Raw genomic sequence first — 15226 nt, forward strand, 5'->3', positions numbered from 1 at the left:
TACCCTTCCTCTGCCAACCTAGGGAGAGCAACGGACTGACCTCATGTTTCCTTTGATGCATGAGGAGTCCAAACCACTTCTTTTCACCTGACAGGGGGGAAGTTTCCCCGGTTGGACGTAGCACGTGGAAGGAACACGTTATTTCCAACCAGTTCCTTTCCCCTTCAGGCTGAGGCAGTTATATTTTGTCATCTTGACAGAAGTTGCCTTTTTATCTGTAAATACCTTGTTACAGGGAAATGGGGAATTCTATGCTAATCTAGTTCGCTTGTTGTGTTGAAAAGTACGTGTAATTTAAGCATACCTTTGTGGACAAAACTTACTCTTTGTAAGTCAATTATCATTGAAATGAAAAGACTTACTGTTAAGACATGGTGAATTGCCAAACATAAATACCAAATTTATTGTTTAATGTTTAGTTTAGTGCTTTTAATTTTTAAATTGGGATTTCTGGGATGATTTCTGTAATCATTCACTTTATGAATAGATGATAAGCCATGTTAGTCCTTTTGGGCTTTCGGTCAGTAAAACGTACAATTTTTCGGAGAGACATGCTTTTTGTTTTTAGAAAGTGCTGCCTGGTATATCTTTATTGGTTTAATAATTGTGAAATGGATTATTATACATATGCTGACACTTGTACAGTGCATCACCTCACAATGTTTTAGTTGAAGTTTATATGAAGTGAAAACATGACTTTTGACATGAAGTGGTCATGTCAAAGAAAAAAATGGTCATTCCACGATTGGTAACTGATTTGTAATGGAAGCTGCTTGCATATTTTTATGTTGTACTTTCCAGTGATATTTCTGCTGTATAAAATGATTGTAGCAAAAGGTGGATAATTCATCCTTAAATGCTTTTTTGGCATGCTGATTTGGTGTTATCCAAAATAAGTAACATAATGGTACACAAAGGACTGTTGTGTAGATTGGGTTGGTCCCTCATTATTTCTGCTGGTTTGTTTTCTTCATTACAACTATAGTGATTTGACAATACTGTGACTTTTCTTTGCTTTTTCCCCAAGCAAAGGTGTAGTTGACAACACTTCAAGATAGGCTAGCTTTAGTAGATGTACTAATTACTAAATATACCACTTTTAACAACAAAAAAATTATACCTTTCTCATGCTCAATGTGATGTACAGTACAGTGAGTGTTTGTGTCCATGCACACTACGGTATCTCAATTGTCCATCGGAGTCTACAATGTTTATCAGTGCATGTCCTCCATGTCTAATGTCCACATCTGTTCATCTAATAAATTCATTGCAATATGTTTACGCTACAGTCTTGAATGAAAGTCTACATAAGAAACCCAATTTAGCATTTAAATAGATGAATAATTGATCATCAATTAACATCAATAATTGGTGAGTTTTCACAAGACTATCATATGGTTTGGCACTAGTCTAGCCTTTTCCTGGCTTACACCTCACAACAGCGATGACGTCTGGACTGATTGTGTTAAGATAATTATTCTACCATATTAGTATGTTGCATGAGACTACAGACTGCCCAGGGACTGTAATGAATGATAAAAGGGTTGGTTTCTGTCCAACAGCATAGATTTACACTACCACAGTGGTTGATTGGTTTCTGTCCAACAGCATAGATTTACACTACCACAGTGGTTTTTCAACCCTTTTCATTTTGAGGCCCATTATTTGATGAGATTTAGCCTCTTGGGCCCAAAACATAGAATATTTTGGTATCCTTGGATAATATTTTGTCCATCGACAATGGGGTTTGTTTTGAACTGTCCTTTAGCACCACCTGCAGGTTGAATGAACACTTCAATACAAATGTAAGAGTGTGTAGGCCTATATTTTATTTTGCAGGGCCAGGATGTGTTGAAATATATGACACCATACAAGCTCACAATGCTATATACATATATACCACCAATCATTTTGTCCACTTATATTCGCGACCATGTTCTTTCGGTCATGACACACACTTCATGACCATAGGTGAGAGTAGGAACGAAGATTGCTCGGTAGACAGAGAGCTTTGCCTTTTGGATCAGCTCTCTTTTCATCACAACACTGACAACAGTGTGGTACAGCGACTGCAATACTGCCCCTGCCGGTCCGATTCTCCAGCTGATCTTTGATGGATAAATTTAAATAGAATCCATCTTTAATAATGATAGCTTTGAAAGGACTGTATAATTTGTAAAGACTAAGAATGATCAATGATAAGCTTCGATAGCAGAGGGCTAGAAGCTGAGAGCGCTCCGGAGCAGAGCCAAAATGCGCCGGAACACTCAGAATACTTTAGGAGTAATCCCATTACAATATATACTTAACTTTAGCTTTTACCAGGATACTTTAAGTAAACAGCCATTATAAACACTGTTACATCAGGAGGATTACCCAATAAATGTCAAAATGTTACCTGAGTCCAACCAAGGAGAGACATCCATATCAAAATGAGGCTTTTAGTCATTTTTATATATAGCTTCAGAGAGAACAGAACAAGAATTCACATACACAGCATAATAATTTACAATCAAATTGACCCCGACCCCGTAGGGTCGGGTGTGTGGTTTCTCTCTACCGTCTCCCAAAATGGGAGCCAGTATATATACTTCGTCAATACAAAATGGAGAATGAAACAAAGCAGACGTGGCAAGACCGAGGAGCATCTTACTCAATGTACAGTATGTAGTTTTGGGCACTGGATGGAAAAACACTGGATGGCACAGAGGTTGGCCCGGCTATAAAGGATAATTTGTCTATGGTATGCAGTCTCGGCGAGCTGGGAAGGGGGTGCCTGGCCTGGTTGCCATGGCACCCGGCTGATAAGATTCCCCAGCAAGGTCAGAAACATGCAGTCTCAAGACAGAGACAGTGCAATAATAATTCTTACTAACTACACAGGGCAACCAGATTAAAAGGGTCAAAAAGGTCAAAGGGCCATTCACCCATAAAATATATACAAATTATCTATCAATCTTCTTCTCCCTCCTCCCCTCAAGACCCCGAGATACTTAAACTCCTTCACCTGGGGTAATGTCTCATTCCCTACCCGGAGTCCCGGACTGTACAATCCATCAGAGAACCATAGACATAGGCTAGCCCTCCAAGCAGAACCCAAAGGTACTGAAGTTTCTGACTTTTTGACGACACAGACCATTGGGTCCTGTTCCAGCAGTACCATGCCACCTGGTACGCAGCCATACAGAAAACATAAACAACGTGTTTATGGCCTGTCTGCGCTCTTTGACGACATTTTTTCGTGTGAGGGCTTCTGAATATGTGAAGTATAAGTACCCATACATGCCGCTGCGAATATCTCCTGTGGTTAACGGAAGCCGTTAAAGGTATATTCAGTGATTTCACTTAATTCAAATATCACTTATTTTTTTGTTTTGTTGTGATAATCCTCCCTACTATAGAGTGTGCTGACCCTATAAGGAGTTCCTCCCTGTCCCCAGTTAACCCATGGGGGTCAAAAAACCTTAGGTTTCGTTTTTGACTCTCTATCCTGATTGGACGAAAGGCTGGGTCCCAGGCCAAAAACGAAACCTAAGGTTTTTTGAGTGAAATCACTGAATATACCTTTAAGTATTTTTAATCTTTGTTTGACCGATTTGGTCGCTTTGATTCTTCTCTTCCTTCCTTGTTTATTGACACCTCATTGTACCGCCTATCTGGCTAGCTAGTGGCGCTATAGCTATGACAGAGCAGATCAGAGGCAGGGACGTAGCCGGCACAAGCCAACCGCACACCGGGAGGCGGTACAATAAACGGTAAACAAACAAGAAGAAATAAAGCGACCAAATCGGTCAAACAAAGATAAAAAATACTTAACGGCTTCCGCGCCACAGGAGATATTCGCAGCGGAATGTATAGGTACTTAAAGTTCACGAATTCAGAATAACTCAAAGAAAAAAAGGCCGTCAAACGCCGCAGATACGATCTTAGAGAGAATATTTATGTCCGCGTTACAGAATTCCCATACGAAAATATAGTTATGAGCAGGGACCCTACATAAAACTCATCAAAATTTCAGAAAATCTTTATGGAGGGTTCCGAGAGGGGCTAGACATAGGCCTACTATGAGAACCATTAGTTCTTTACCATGTACCCATTCTACTGTTCTACATACTATGACATTTCAATCAATCAAACATAGCTCGGGACCCATTTGTGGGTCACAGTCAGACAGGGGGTCACAGACACATTTTTAAGGGCCCCTTTATTTTTTGTTTACTACATTTTGTTTTCAGTTAAAATTTCTAAACATTCTCAAAAAACATTCCCAAAAATAGCAGACTGAGCGCATTGTTCAATGCAAACTAATAGGCGAGTGAGCTAAAAGAAAAAAGCCGAATAAATAATGTACCTAAAAGGCACAACACATGCTACCTAAAAGGCACAACAGTTTGGTCCTCAAACAGTGTTCGCTTGACGCTTTCGCGCATGCTCCATTATTAGTGCACTAATGTTGCTGCCGTAGTCAGCAGCAGCACAGCAGCACGGGACGGAGAGAAAGCAGCCAGGGCAGGGGGATTTATTTTTCTTTCCAATGAGCAAGATAACAATACTGTCTCTCGACAAAATGAAGCTCCCTTACTCTTGAATTTCTTTACAAGTAAGTGTTTTTAAACGTTCCTTTTCACATTATTTGGATCAGTGACTGTAGAGTATATAGAAGCTATGAAAAGGCTAGCTTGTTAGCCAACCAACCAGCTGGCCTGGTCACCACTCACCACCAGCACAAAGAAGCAGCGTCCACTCACACACTACTGGCTTATTTATTGTGCTTGACTCGAGGTGGTGGTGGTGGTAACCCCTTTTAATGCTAATAAGACCAAACCCTGTTGGCCTTTTTTGTGTCACATTTCAACTGCTATTTACGATAACGATTAATTTCCCAGACATTGACAATGATCTGTCATGACAGACTCTACTAGGCCGGTTCAAGTTTGTTTGTGTGCTGAATTGATCGCTATTTGAAGGGAAATACCAACTACCGGGTAAGCTAAAAAATCCTACATTAACTACATACAGCAGCCGGGTTTGGCTGGCTAGATCCGGCTAACGTTACTTGGCTAGCAGACTTGCTAATATCTGGAACTTGGCTAGGTTTTGTTTTAATAATGTGATACGTCACATTTAGATTCGGGTTGTTATCAAAGGCAATTTTGTTTACAATAATGGTCGAGGTGTTGTGAAAGGATAGTTCTACCGTATATTGTTTACTCCTCTGCAGCACCATTCTTATTTATGGATCATCGGATTTTGGGAGATTGAGTTTTTTTTTGCAACCAAACAGGAAGCGTGTGTCATCGCCGTATAATACAAACGTAATCTCATAACTAGTTTTCCACCAGAAAGTTATGTTATCGAAAATAATCATGTCAATTATAATAACTTTGAAAAAATACGTATTGTGGTGATTTTATAGTTATGTTGGATCTCTTTTACAGTCCAAATGGATACTGTACTGGGGTGTTGGCTACTCACTCTGATGGAAACTACGTTGCTTTTAATGCTTTAAGACTGATAATGCAATACAAGCTACATGACTTAAATCCCATTCTGTCATATATTGTACTGTAGTCTGAATGGAAGGCCAAAAACATCCAAACACAAACTGTGATGTAGTTGGACATGGCTTTAGTTGCATATTTATTTTAAATCATCACATTCAAACTTTTCATTTGATTTGTCAAGCTTGGGGAGAGAAGACAGAATTATTATTTTGAGTATACTGTAAACATGCTTTTGATTGATTTATTAACGGTTTGCAGAATTACAGTACATTTCAAGTACAACTCAATACAAAAACTGTTAAGTGTAATGCTTTATGGTGTCGTCCACTCACTGTTGTTTACAATAGGGCCCACCATTTTCAATTCATCTAGAGACGTACGAATATACACAACTATATAGTAAAAGAGAAACCCGTCAATGTAAAATGGTGTCTTATATAAACCCATGAGTGTTGGGCACTTTGTGTGTGCAGGACATGAAAATACAATAATCCATCCTTCCATCCATCAATCAAATCAAACTGAAACATACGATCTTATTTCATCCAGCCAAATCTGCAATGATGATTATGGTGTACTGTACTAGGTCTCATCCATGTCACCCAACCGCGGCAGCTGAACCATAGTGATTGAAGCTGACAATTTAGCCATAAAACGCAGCATAAGTTATGTCCTGTGATGCAAATTTGTGGTAATCATTGCGAGGCTGTTTGCCACCATTGAAATGGTCATTTCACCCATACAGAACCATGGTTTATTTATGGACTAATTAAGATGATTATGCTATGAGATTGGGGTTATTTTTTTTGTCCAGTTTTATTTCATGGTACTACGTTTCTGATGTTTGAAAAATATCAGTAAATGACTGCTGGCTAAGTGGCTATGATTAATGCATGATTTTCACTCTGGTTATAAGACATGGCTTTGAATTTGGTCTTGCATAATGTGAACAGCCTAATTATTATACATTGAAGAGGAAATTGCTCCTTTTTTCACTGTCTGCTGTTGGCACAGCCCCATAGGAAACGGAGATTAGGAGACGTCAGCCGGTGGGTTTGTAGCCTGCTGTCATTTTGACTCCCATTTTATTCCACAAAAAAGAAGCCATTCTCCATCTGTCTTTGCTAGCCCCGGGGCGTATGCAGTGGCTTTACAGAAACAAGAACCCACTGTAATTTGCCAAAAGGTCATGCTGTAATGTCATGTGGGGGAAAATGCCATAAAAGCCATTTCACACCTGGGTGTCTTGTTTTATTTTCTCACTTCTTTCTACTCTTTCTTGTGTCCCCAGCAATGGTGTGAGGAGCGAGAGTGTCTCATGTTGCATTTAGTGGAACTGTGACATGCTGGCCTGTTTGCCAGCATCAGGTGACCCTACCAGACAACTTCTCTCCCGCACGCAGATGAACACTGGACTTCAGAAATGTAAGCGTTTCCTTCCTTCCACCCCACCGTCTTGTGGTCGTCGTAGTCATGATATTTCCACAGTAATGAGTCATGTCTTGTTTATTTATTAGTCAAGTTTACACAAGCTGAACATTCCTTGTTATCTGGCTCGTTGCAGGGGAAACTACACAGAAAATGAGATCTGCCAACTATCCAACTCCAGCAGAATTGGATGCCTATGCTAAGAAAATTGCCAACTGCCCTCTGACCATCCAGATATTTCCTAACAGTGTCAAAGTACCTCAAAGGAAGCACATTCGCCGCACAGTGAACGGCCTCGACACGTCCCTGTCCAGCCAGCGCCACAGTCCCTACCCCTCTCAGGTCAGTGCCAGAGCAGGCCTTCTGGCCGTCCTCCGTGCGCCCGCTAAAGGCGTCATAAAACAGTTGGACGGCAGTCACGTGAGACTACTTCATAAGTCCATGATGAATCCTCACAGTGGCCCGTACGCCACCCAAAGCACTTTAAACCCTCCTCAGCCTGCTGGTGGTCATCTTCAGGGCCCTCCTCAGCCTGCTGGTGGACATCTACAGGGCCCTCCTCAGCCTGCTGGTGGCCATCTTCAGGGCCCTCCTCAGCCTGCTGGTGGCCATCTTCAGGGCCCTCCTCAGCCTGCTGGTGCTCATCTACAGGGCCCTTCTCAGCCTCCTCAACCCCAGCAGCCCCAGACCATGGCTGCCCACAAGCAGGGCATGGTGCACACACAGGCATTACAGCAGCAGCAAAATCTGGCTCATCCAATGACTTTGCAGCAGGCACAAAGTGTGCCCCAGCAGCATCAACAGTCTTTACAGCAAAGGAATGTGGCTCACTCACAAGCTCTGCAACGGCAACAGAGCCTGTCCCAGATGCACACGTCACAACAACAACAACAAAAGCAAGGCTTGGGTCACCCACAGGGCCTTCAGAGACAGCAGAGCTTGCCACACACCCAGACTCTACAGCAAAAGCAGAGCCAGTCATGTTCGTCTATCGTGCCACCGCAGCAGCACCTTTCGCATTTGCAGACACTGCAGCATCAGACAGCTCCTCCTCATCATCAAGCTTTACTACAACCACAAGGAGTGACTCAGGATAATCTGCGGCACATGTCTGACGGAGCCCAGCTTCCAAGCCTGCAGCAGCACCCCCAGCAGGGCCTAGCGGGGCCACAGCAGCCCCTTCCCCAGGCTGGGAACGCAGGACCTCCGGTCGCCCCCGGCCCCAACGGCCTCCAGCAGCAGCAGCCCCTGCCTGGTGCCTACGGGTCACGGAAGCTGCCCGACGCGGACGCCCCACCAAACATTACCGTATCTACCTCCACCATCCCTCTGTCGATGGCGTCCAGTCAGCACCACAACCAGCACGGAGACCTGAACAGCATCGTGAACCAGATCAACCAGTTCTGCCAGTCACGGGCCAGCGTCGGAACCACGTCTGTGTGCGAGGGCCAGATCGCCAACCCCAGTCCCATCAGCCGCAACCTGCTCATCAACGCCAGCTCCAGGGTGTCTGCTCATAACTTTGGGTCGGGCTCTATGCCCAGTGCTTGTATGATGGGAGGAGGCCCAGATAAAGGCCCGCCTCGGGGCCCTGCTGCCGTCGCTCCACAGCATAACATGGCTGCTATGAACAGTATGTCTGCCTATCACACGGATGCAGAGCAGCAGCAGCAGCAGCAGCAAATGCAACAGCAGCAGCAAATGCAGCAGCAGAAACAACAACAGATGCAACACCATTTACAGCAACAGATGCAACACCAACAGATGCAGCAGTTACAGCAGCAGCGTTCTTGGGCCCAGCACCAGCTGGCCCACATGCAGCAGCCGGCCGAGGGAGCCCACCCTTGTAAAACCCCGAGGAGAGAGCCGCCTTCTTCTGAGCCGGCGCAATTTCCTACCCGGAACCTCAACTATCCGCATAAGCTGCCCAGTGCTGCCGCCCAGTCCTACCCCTTAAAACACCAAACAGACAAACCACAGTCCATGTCCCCCGGCGCCAACGTCCCGGCAGGCGGCAACATGTCTTACAGCAACGGTCACTACATGCAGCCCCCGTGGGCCGGCATCCCGGCTACGTCCAGTAGCAACGCTCCTCAGGGTCAGGACCTCCCAATGCACTTCCAGGGAGGGCAGCCGAGGGCGTCTGTGGACTGCAGCCACCCAGGAGAAAAGTACAGGCCTGTGAAAGCAGCGGGGCCTCCTCCAGGCCAGTCCAAGCTGACACAGGGAGGAGCGGACTACCTAGGAGGGGACTACCAGATGCCTAACTTCCCAGAGCAGAATCTGGGTGTGATGGAGAAGATGCACCGGCCCCCGGGTCAGGCCCAGGAGCCCAACAGCGTCCGAGGTGTCCACGCTCATCACCTTGGCTATCGATAAAAGCGTGAGCGCATCCTCGCTTTAATGTGCGTTTGAGCTTTTGACACCTATATTGGAATAACCCCGTTTGTCCCTAAAGGATGTCGCAAGTGATCAATTTGAACGTGTCCACGGTTGTATTGCTTCAAAGCTTGATTTCCCACAGACCCACACTAGTTTCCTCAGGTCTTAACATTATGTCTTACCTAGGGCTCACCCGAATGCTTCTTTGAATCCATCTTGAAATGATAATGGACACCCAAAATCGGTAATCGAATACTTTATTGTACATAAACCTATAGACTTAAAATCACAGCACGCTGTTCACTAGCTGACTCAAAACCCTTAACTTAACACTTAACCACAGCTCATTCGCTACCAATATCTTAACTACAAAAGATGTGGTTTTCCAGCCATGTTGGCATAGTGTCTCCAGCCCCATTGCAAGATAAAGCATTATTAACATTAACTAAACTCAAATCTTGAGTTTATTTTAAACTATACATTATTTTATCCATCTGTATGATGGTGAGCAAACGTTTGCTGTGGTTGGAGACAGACAACGCCACTGCTAACGGTGAAATGCTGCTTGGGTTGCACCACATAATACAGCGCCAGCATTGTACAGTATCTATTTATACCATTATATATGCTATTGTAGGGTCTATTTTAATGAGTAAATTTGCATACATCTTTACCTGGTCGACCCGAAGTGACACTACATGTGCCGCCATCTATGCTGCTGCTGTGAACGTCATTCACCATATTCGCATAGCAGCCATTTTGCAATTAAGTTAACGAAATGCCACCCTGCTTTTTCAACGCAAAATTACATGGCTGCCGTGTGACTAGAAAGCCATTGCGATTTTCTGGATTGCTGCTTAAAAGTAACATTTACCAGAATTTGTTCTGCAGGGTTATTATAGGATTGGACTAATTGGTTTCACACTCTGACGCATGCGTTCAAATGGTCTGTTATTCAAAGCAGTGGACTACTGTTCATTAATAAAAGACCAATAGAATGCCTTAATTAACCAATCACAATGAAGTATTCAAGTCCAAGCTTCAGATGGCTAAAAGGTGTTCGGGACAGCCCTAGTCTTATACTGTTGCATCAAATGAAGGGTTTCCACAATGTTGCATGGGGGGGTGCAGCTCTGTCCATTCATAAACTTGTGTCACAGCTGCATATTCATACGATTGTCACATTTCTATTCTGAGGCTAATTACAGAGCTGTGTTTTTCTCTCTCATTAGTGGCCTTCCCACTGCCCAAAGGCAAGGTTTAGGGTTTCTTTATGTTGAATTTTCATTTGCTTTATGAGTTCAGCCACGGCCTCAACAGGACGGTTGCATCTTTTTTTGACCAGAGACTGCCACTTCTTTTTGAGGTGCACAACAGTTGAAGCCAGCTCAGAGCTGTGAGTAACAGGAATTCAGAAGTGGCCGCAATGTGTCAATTGACAATTGTGTATTACCTGTGGCCTGACGTTATGCTAAAGGAAAACAAACAAAGCCGGCGGTATAGTAGTGACTGAACAGTTCAGCGCTTCGCTCGGGGACAATGATATCCCATAATCCTAGCCCCCCCCCCCTTCTCTCCCACCATTATCAGGTATATGTCGTGTATGCCCAGATGTTATATCAAATTGCTTCTGAGGTATTTGTGTTCTTGCAATATTTGTTTTTTGTTAATGTAGATTGTTCCTACTTGAATTTTAGGGAGGACTCAAGTGTTTGAGAACCAAGAAAATGTAATGTTATGCTCAACATTGGCATAAGGGAGCAGAAGGCCTGTTTAGGAAATGATGACTAATGTGAAAAGGTATTATTATAAAGTTTGATTTTAAACAGTTATGCAGTTCATTCTGTACGTGATCGTATGTGAAAACCAAATTGGCCACTTGCAAGCATGCAAGAAAAATAAATAATGCAAGATGGGGTGACAAATTTCCTCCCCAAAGAAACCTTTTGCTCACAACTTTACTGCTGTATTGGAAGTGAACTGAATGAATAGGCGTGACGCTGTGACAGTTATGTCTATGTGGCTTGTGGTGAGTGAGCACATCATCCACACTAACACTAGCCTTACCCTGTGCTGTTATATCTACTACCTACAAAGCTAAAACGTAATGTCCAACCATTGTATGCAGGTTATAAATCTAGCTAGATTGATCTAGCATGTATATCAGTCCTTATAGTCTTGTTGGGCTGGTGGGCACACACACCCACTGTTCCATTCATTCTCCTCTTGAAGCCAAGCCTTGTTGGGAAAAAAAAGCCTTAAATGTTAATCAAGTTATCCACATCTAAACCTACATCTTAAATGTCACTTGACTTTATCGGTCAAGGTTTTGAACGGGAGAACTTTGTATTCAAATGAGTGACATGATGGAAGGTAGCTTGAACAATATTCTCTCAGCATTTGTTAAGTCTGGTTGTGACTGAGGCGATGTAGATGGATCATTGTAATGGAAATTGGCAAATGGCAGTGCCACAACTTATGTGGATCATATATAGTAAATTATGAGGGACAATTGGTTATTGTTGTATGCAAAATCTCCAACTTCTGTTGCCTCAGGTCTAGCCTGTGTCTAATTGTCTTGTACGAGGGTCATTTTAAGTGATAGAAATATCTCTATATATGGTATTTAGCAGAGTTTTCTAGAAGTGTAGCATTGGGCTGTAGCAGTGATTTTTAAAGTATTTAGACTGTGTCTCTTTAGTTATACCTGATTTTTTTTAAAGATATGCCTGATGTAGTTTTCTTAATTTATTTAATTTCTATGGACCACTGCATCCTGAAGCCATAGGTGTTTTTCCGCATTAGGTGCCATAAGTAAAGCAGATTGGTAAACAATACAGTACACTGTTTATTATTCTCATATCTTTCACAACACATAGTACCATTGTTCCTCTTTTGAATCCTTCTCAGAACACACAGCAGGTCCAAAAGGGGGAACGATCTCCATGGAAAGATACATGAGATTCAAGACATTGTCTTTTTTTTTCTCGGAATTGTCTTCATTGTTGACGGCCGTTGATAATTTTTCTTCTTTCTGGCTCTCATTTCTGATGTGCCTGCCTGCCCCTTGAAGCTGCTATTGAATTTAATCTTAACACACTAGTGTGGATTTGCGTGCGTGTGTGTGCGTGTGCATTGTACCAATGTTTGGGCTGTAATTGTGTAATAAAGTTACTATTTATAATATGGTAGGTGTCAATGACCTCTTTGAGATGCAAGGGTTTGTGTTTTAGGGACAGTCGCTACGATGAACAGACTAAACAACAGAGGACTAGTTGGACCTGTCCTGTTGAACTGCCATGCTACAGCCCTAGGAAGTCAGGTTATATACAGTCTCGTTTCATATGAAGTGCCTCCACTGGGCTTAAGTATGGACAATAATGTGTGTGTGTGCACGTGTGTATGTATGTGTGTCAGGCTTTAGGTACTTGCACACAGGTGTGTGCACACACAAAGGTGCACTATTAAGTTAATCTCTGTTGGGGGACCAAGCTACTTTCATGTAACTACTGATACTGTGTCATGGACTGATGTCCCTGAGTTGTGCCACGATTCCTACTAGACACTGTTGGGACATGTGAACTGTTGCTGCTGACTCACTGACCAAAGTGACCCAAGCGTCGTCCCTCTCTCGCTCTGTTAACCGCCCCTGCCCTGGGGCCCCAAAGCCGTGTCATGGGGGACATGTTCTCTCCTTCTAAACAAAGCGGTGACGACATAAACTGGGGCTGCCGTCGCCCTCATCTGGACTGTACTTAAAAAAGCAAGCTTGTGAAATTGTGTTAATATGACTTATGAGGAATTGTGAATCAAGTATTAAATAAAATCTTAGAATGAGTTGTTCCTGTCTGTCCCCATGAAGGCTGCAGCCGTTCCCATGTGCAAACGTGCATCGTCTTGAATTCAAAGTTTTTTTTTTTTCTTTTTTTTCTGTTAAGATAAAAACACTAAGGTTGATTTAAAAAAAAGCTAGTGGGGGGGAAAACAAAACTGGAAATGTTTACCAGTAGCTGGTGTTAGGCACTGTAAGAAGTAAAGAACGTCATGAGCATCTGCTTAGTACACTGTAAAGGGTCCTCTCACTTAAGGGAGATGGCAATATTCGCTGGGGTACTGGTATATAATAACGACTACGTTTATTTTTACTCCCGAGATGTGATTGTCTTTGATTCATGAAGCTCTTATCATGTCGAGAGTGGTGGGTGGGTGATGGTATTGGGGAACTCTCGTTCCCTTCTTTGTGGAAGTGTGATATTCAAAGTTTGCCTATCCTTCAGGAACAAAATGTCTTGCACAAACATTCCCCCCTAACCAAAATAAAGTTTGCAAATGCAAAAATGTTTTGTTTCATGGTGTTGGTGTGTAAATGTATGGACTGACTTTGACCATCTGCCTAATCCTAATCCTACGAATGTAATTTAATAAATGAATAATTCCGTGAACGGTTGAGGAACCTATTACACAGTGGTTCTTAGGAAACGAGGATATATGAAGTTAAGTCATGAAACAGATCAAAATGATGACCTCATGACAAACTTAACTACTTAAAAATAGTTCATTCACAAGACATGGCGCAAGATTTGAACACTAACTTAAAGTGGTTTTTGTATGTGTTATTGAAAGTACAAAAATGAATGTCCCATACAAGCTAAAAATCTGAACCATGAGTTTGAGAAATTGAGAACATTGCTTGTCAGTTGGAAACGTGTCCAAAACTTGCTTTTCAGGATAAAAAAACGACAGACGCGTTTCATGCTACTGTGATGCTGTAGTAGAGTGGTTTTCAACCCTTTTCATATCAAGGTTCATTATTTATTTGCCATTTGAGCCACAGCGATTTAGCCTCTCAGACCCAAAACAATTAACGATTAAACTCCTAGAACTGCTTCAAGGACCCCTGGGGGTCCCCGGCCCCCACTTTGAGAACCACTGCAGTAGGGCATTACTTTACGAAAAAAAACTGTTATAATATGCCGACAGCAACCATTATGCAATAATCCAGTTCCTTTCAACTCGAGACCAAAAAAGGGGGTTTTCCATTATGAAAGAAGCCCTATAAAATACTGGAAATGGGTTATACTTTATTTAAATAGTCCTGAGAAAATAAATGCTATTTGTCCTATGTGACTACAAAAAATGCTGCCATTGGTTTAAAAAACAACAACTTTATAACGATTTGTATATAACGATGCAATGTGACATAGCTCTGTTTCTTAATGCTGTACCCCCTCCAACTGTATACTTTCCCCATTTTCAACTAAATACACTATTGGTCTGAATATAAGACTTTTTTTCCAATGCCAAATGTCTTAAGAAAATAGGGTCGTATTATAATCGGGGACTAGACTATTTGACATTCAATGTTCTTTTTCCACAAATTTATCTTGGAAAATGGGGGTTGTCTTATAATCAGAGTTGTCTTATATTCGGTACAATCTGGTATGTGAAACAGTTTATAGATCAAGGCATGGTCTGCTTGCCACCGATAAGAATCCAATAAACTCAATTCAGTAAACCTATAACTAATCTTTTACACAGCAAACATTTCTTATAAAAGTTCATGAACTAGTCCTATAAGGAAATACTAAACAATCAAAGCAATATGAACTTTAATATGAACAAAGACCCCAAACATTGCCAGACAAAAATGTCTGTATAGTTTTGCCAGGTTACATGAAATACAGTTCATATAATATAAATATAGTACTTTTTTCATAAAAATCAGTAACCAGTAAAGGAAATAAAAATGACTCCAGGGTGTCTAATGAAGTACTGTCACTTCATAGACACATGAAAAACTCCATCTTTAATAATAATCTTTATTATTAAGGATATTAATCTTCACAGTTCTGTTCAAACACCCACAACAAAACAACACATAGCACAGTAAAACATATCACCAAGACAATAGA

The 15226-nt window shown here is 42.2% G+C and overlaps 1 protein-coding gene across 1 annotated transcript; it reads left to right on the forward strand.

Moving 5' to 3' along the window:
• Positions 1–4458: 4458 nt before the first annotated feature.
• fam222bb (family with sequence similarity 222 member Bb) lies at positions 4459–12500 on the forward strand. Its single transcript, XM_083773713.1, has 3 exons — positions 4459–4600; positions 6796–6929; positions 7069–12500. The coding sequence occupies exons 2-3, from the start codon at positions 6848–6850 to the stop codon at positions 9309–9311; spliced, it is 2325 nt and encodes a 774-aa protein (XP_083629839.1). The 5' UTR covers positions 4459–4600; positions 6796–6847; the 3' UTR covers positions 9312–12500.
• Positions 12501–15226: the final 2726 nt, after the last annotated feature.

This window comes from Protomyctophum parallelum, assembly GCF_964188405.1.
Source record: "Protomyctophum parallelum genome assembly, chromosome: 9".
NCBI classification, from domain to species: Eukaryota; Metazoa; Chordata; class Actinopteri; order Myctophiformes; family Myctophidae; genus Protomyctophum; species Protomyctophum parallelum.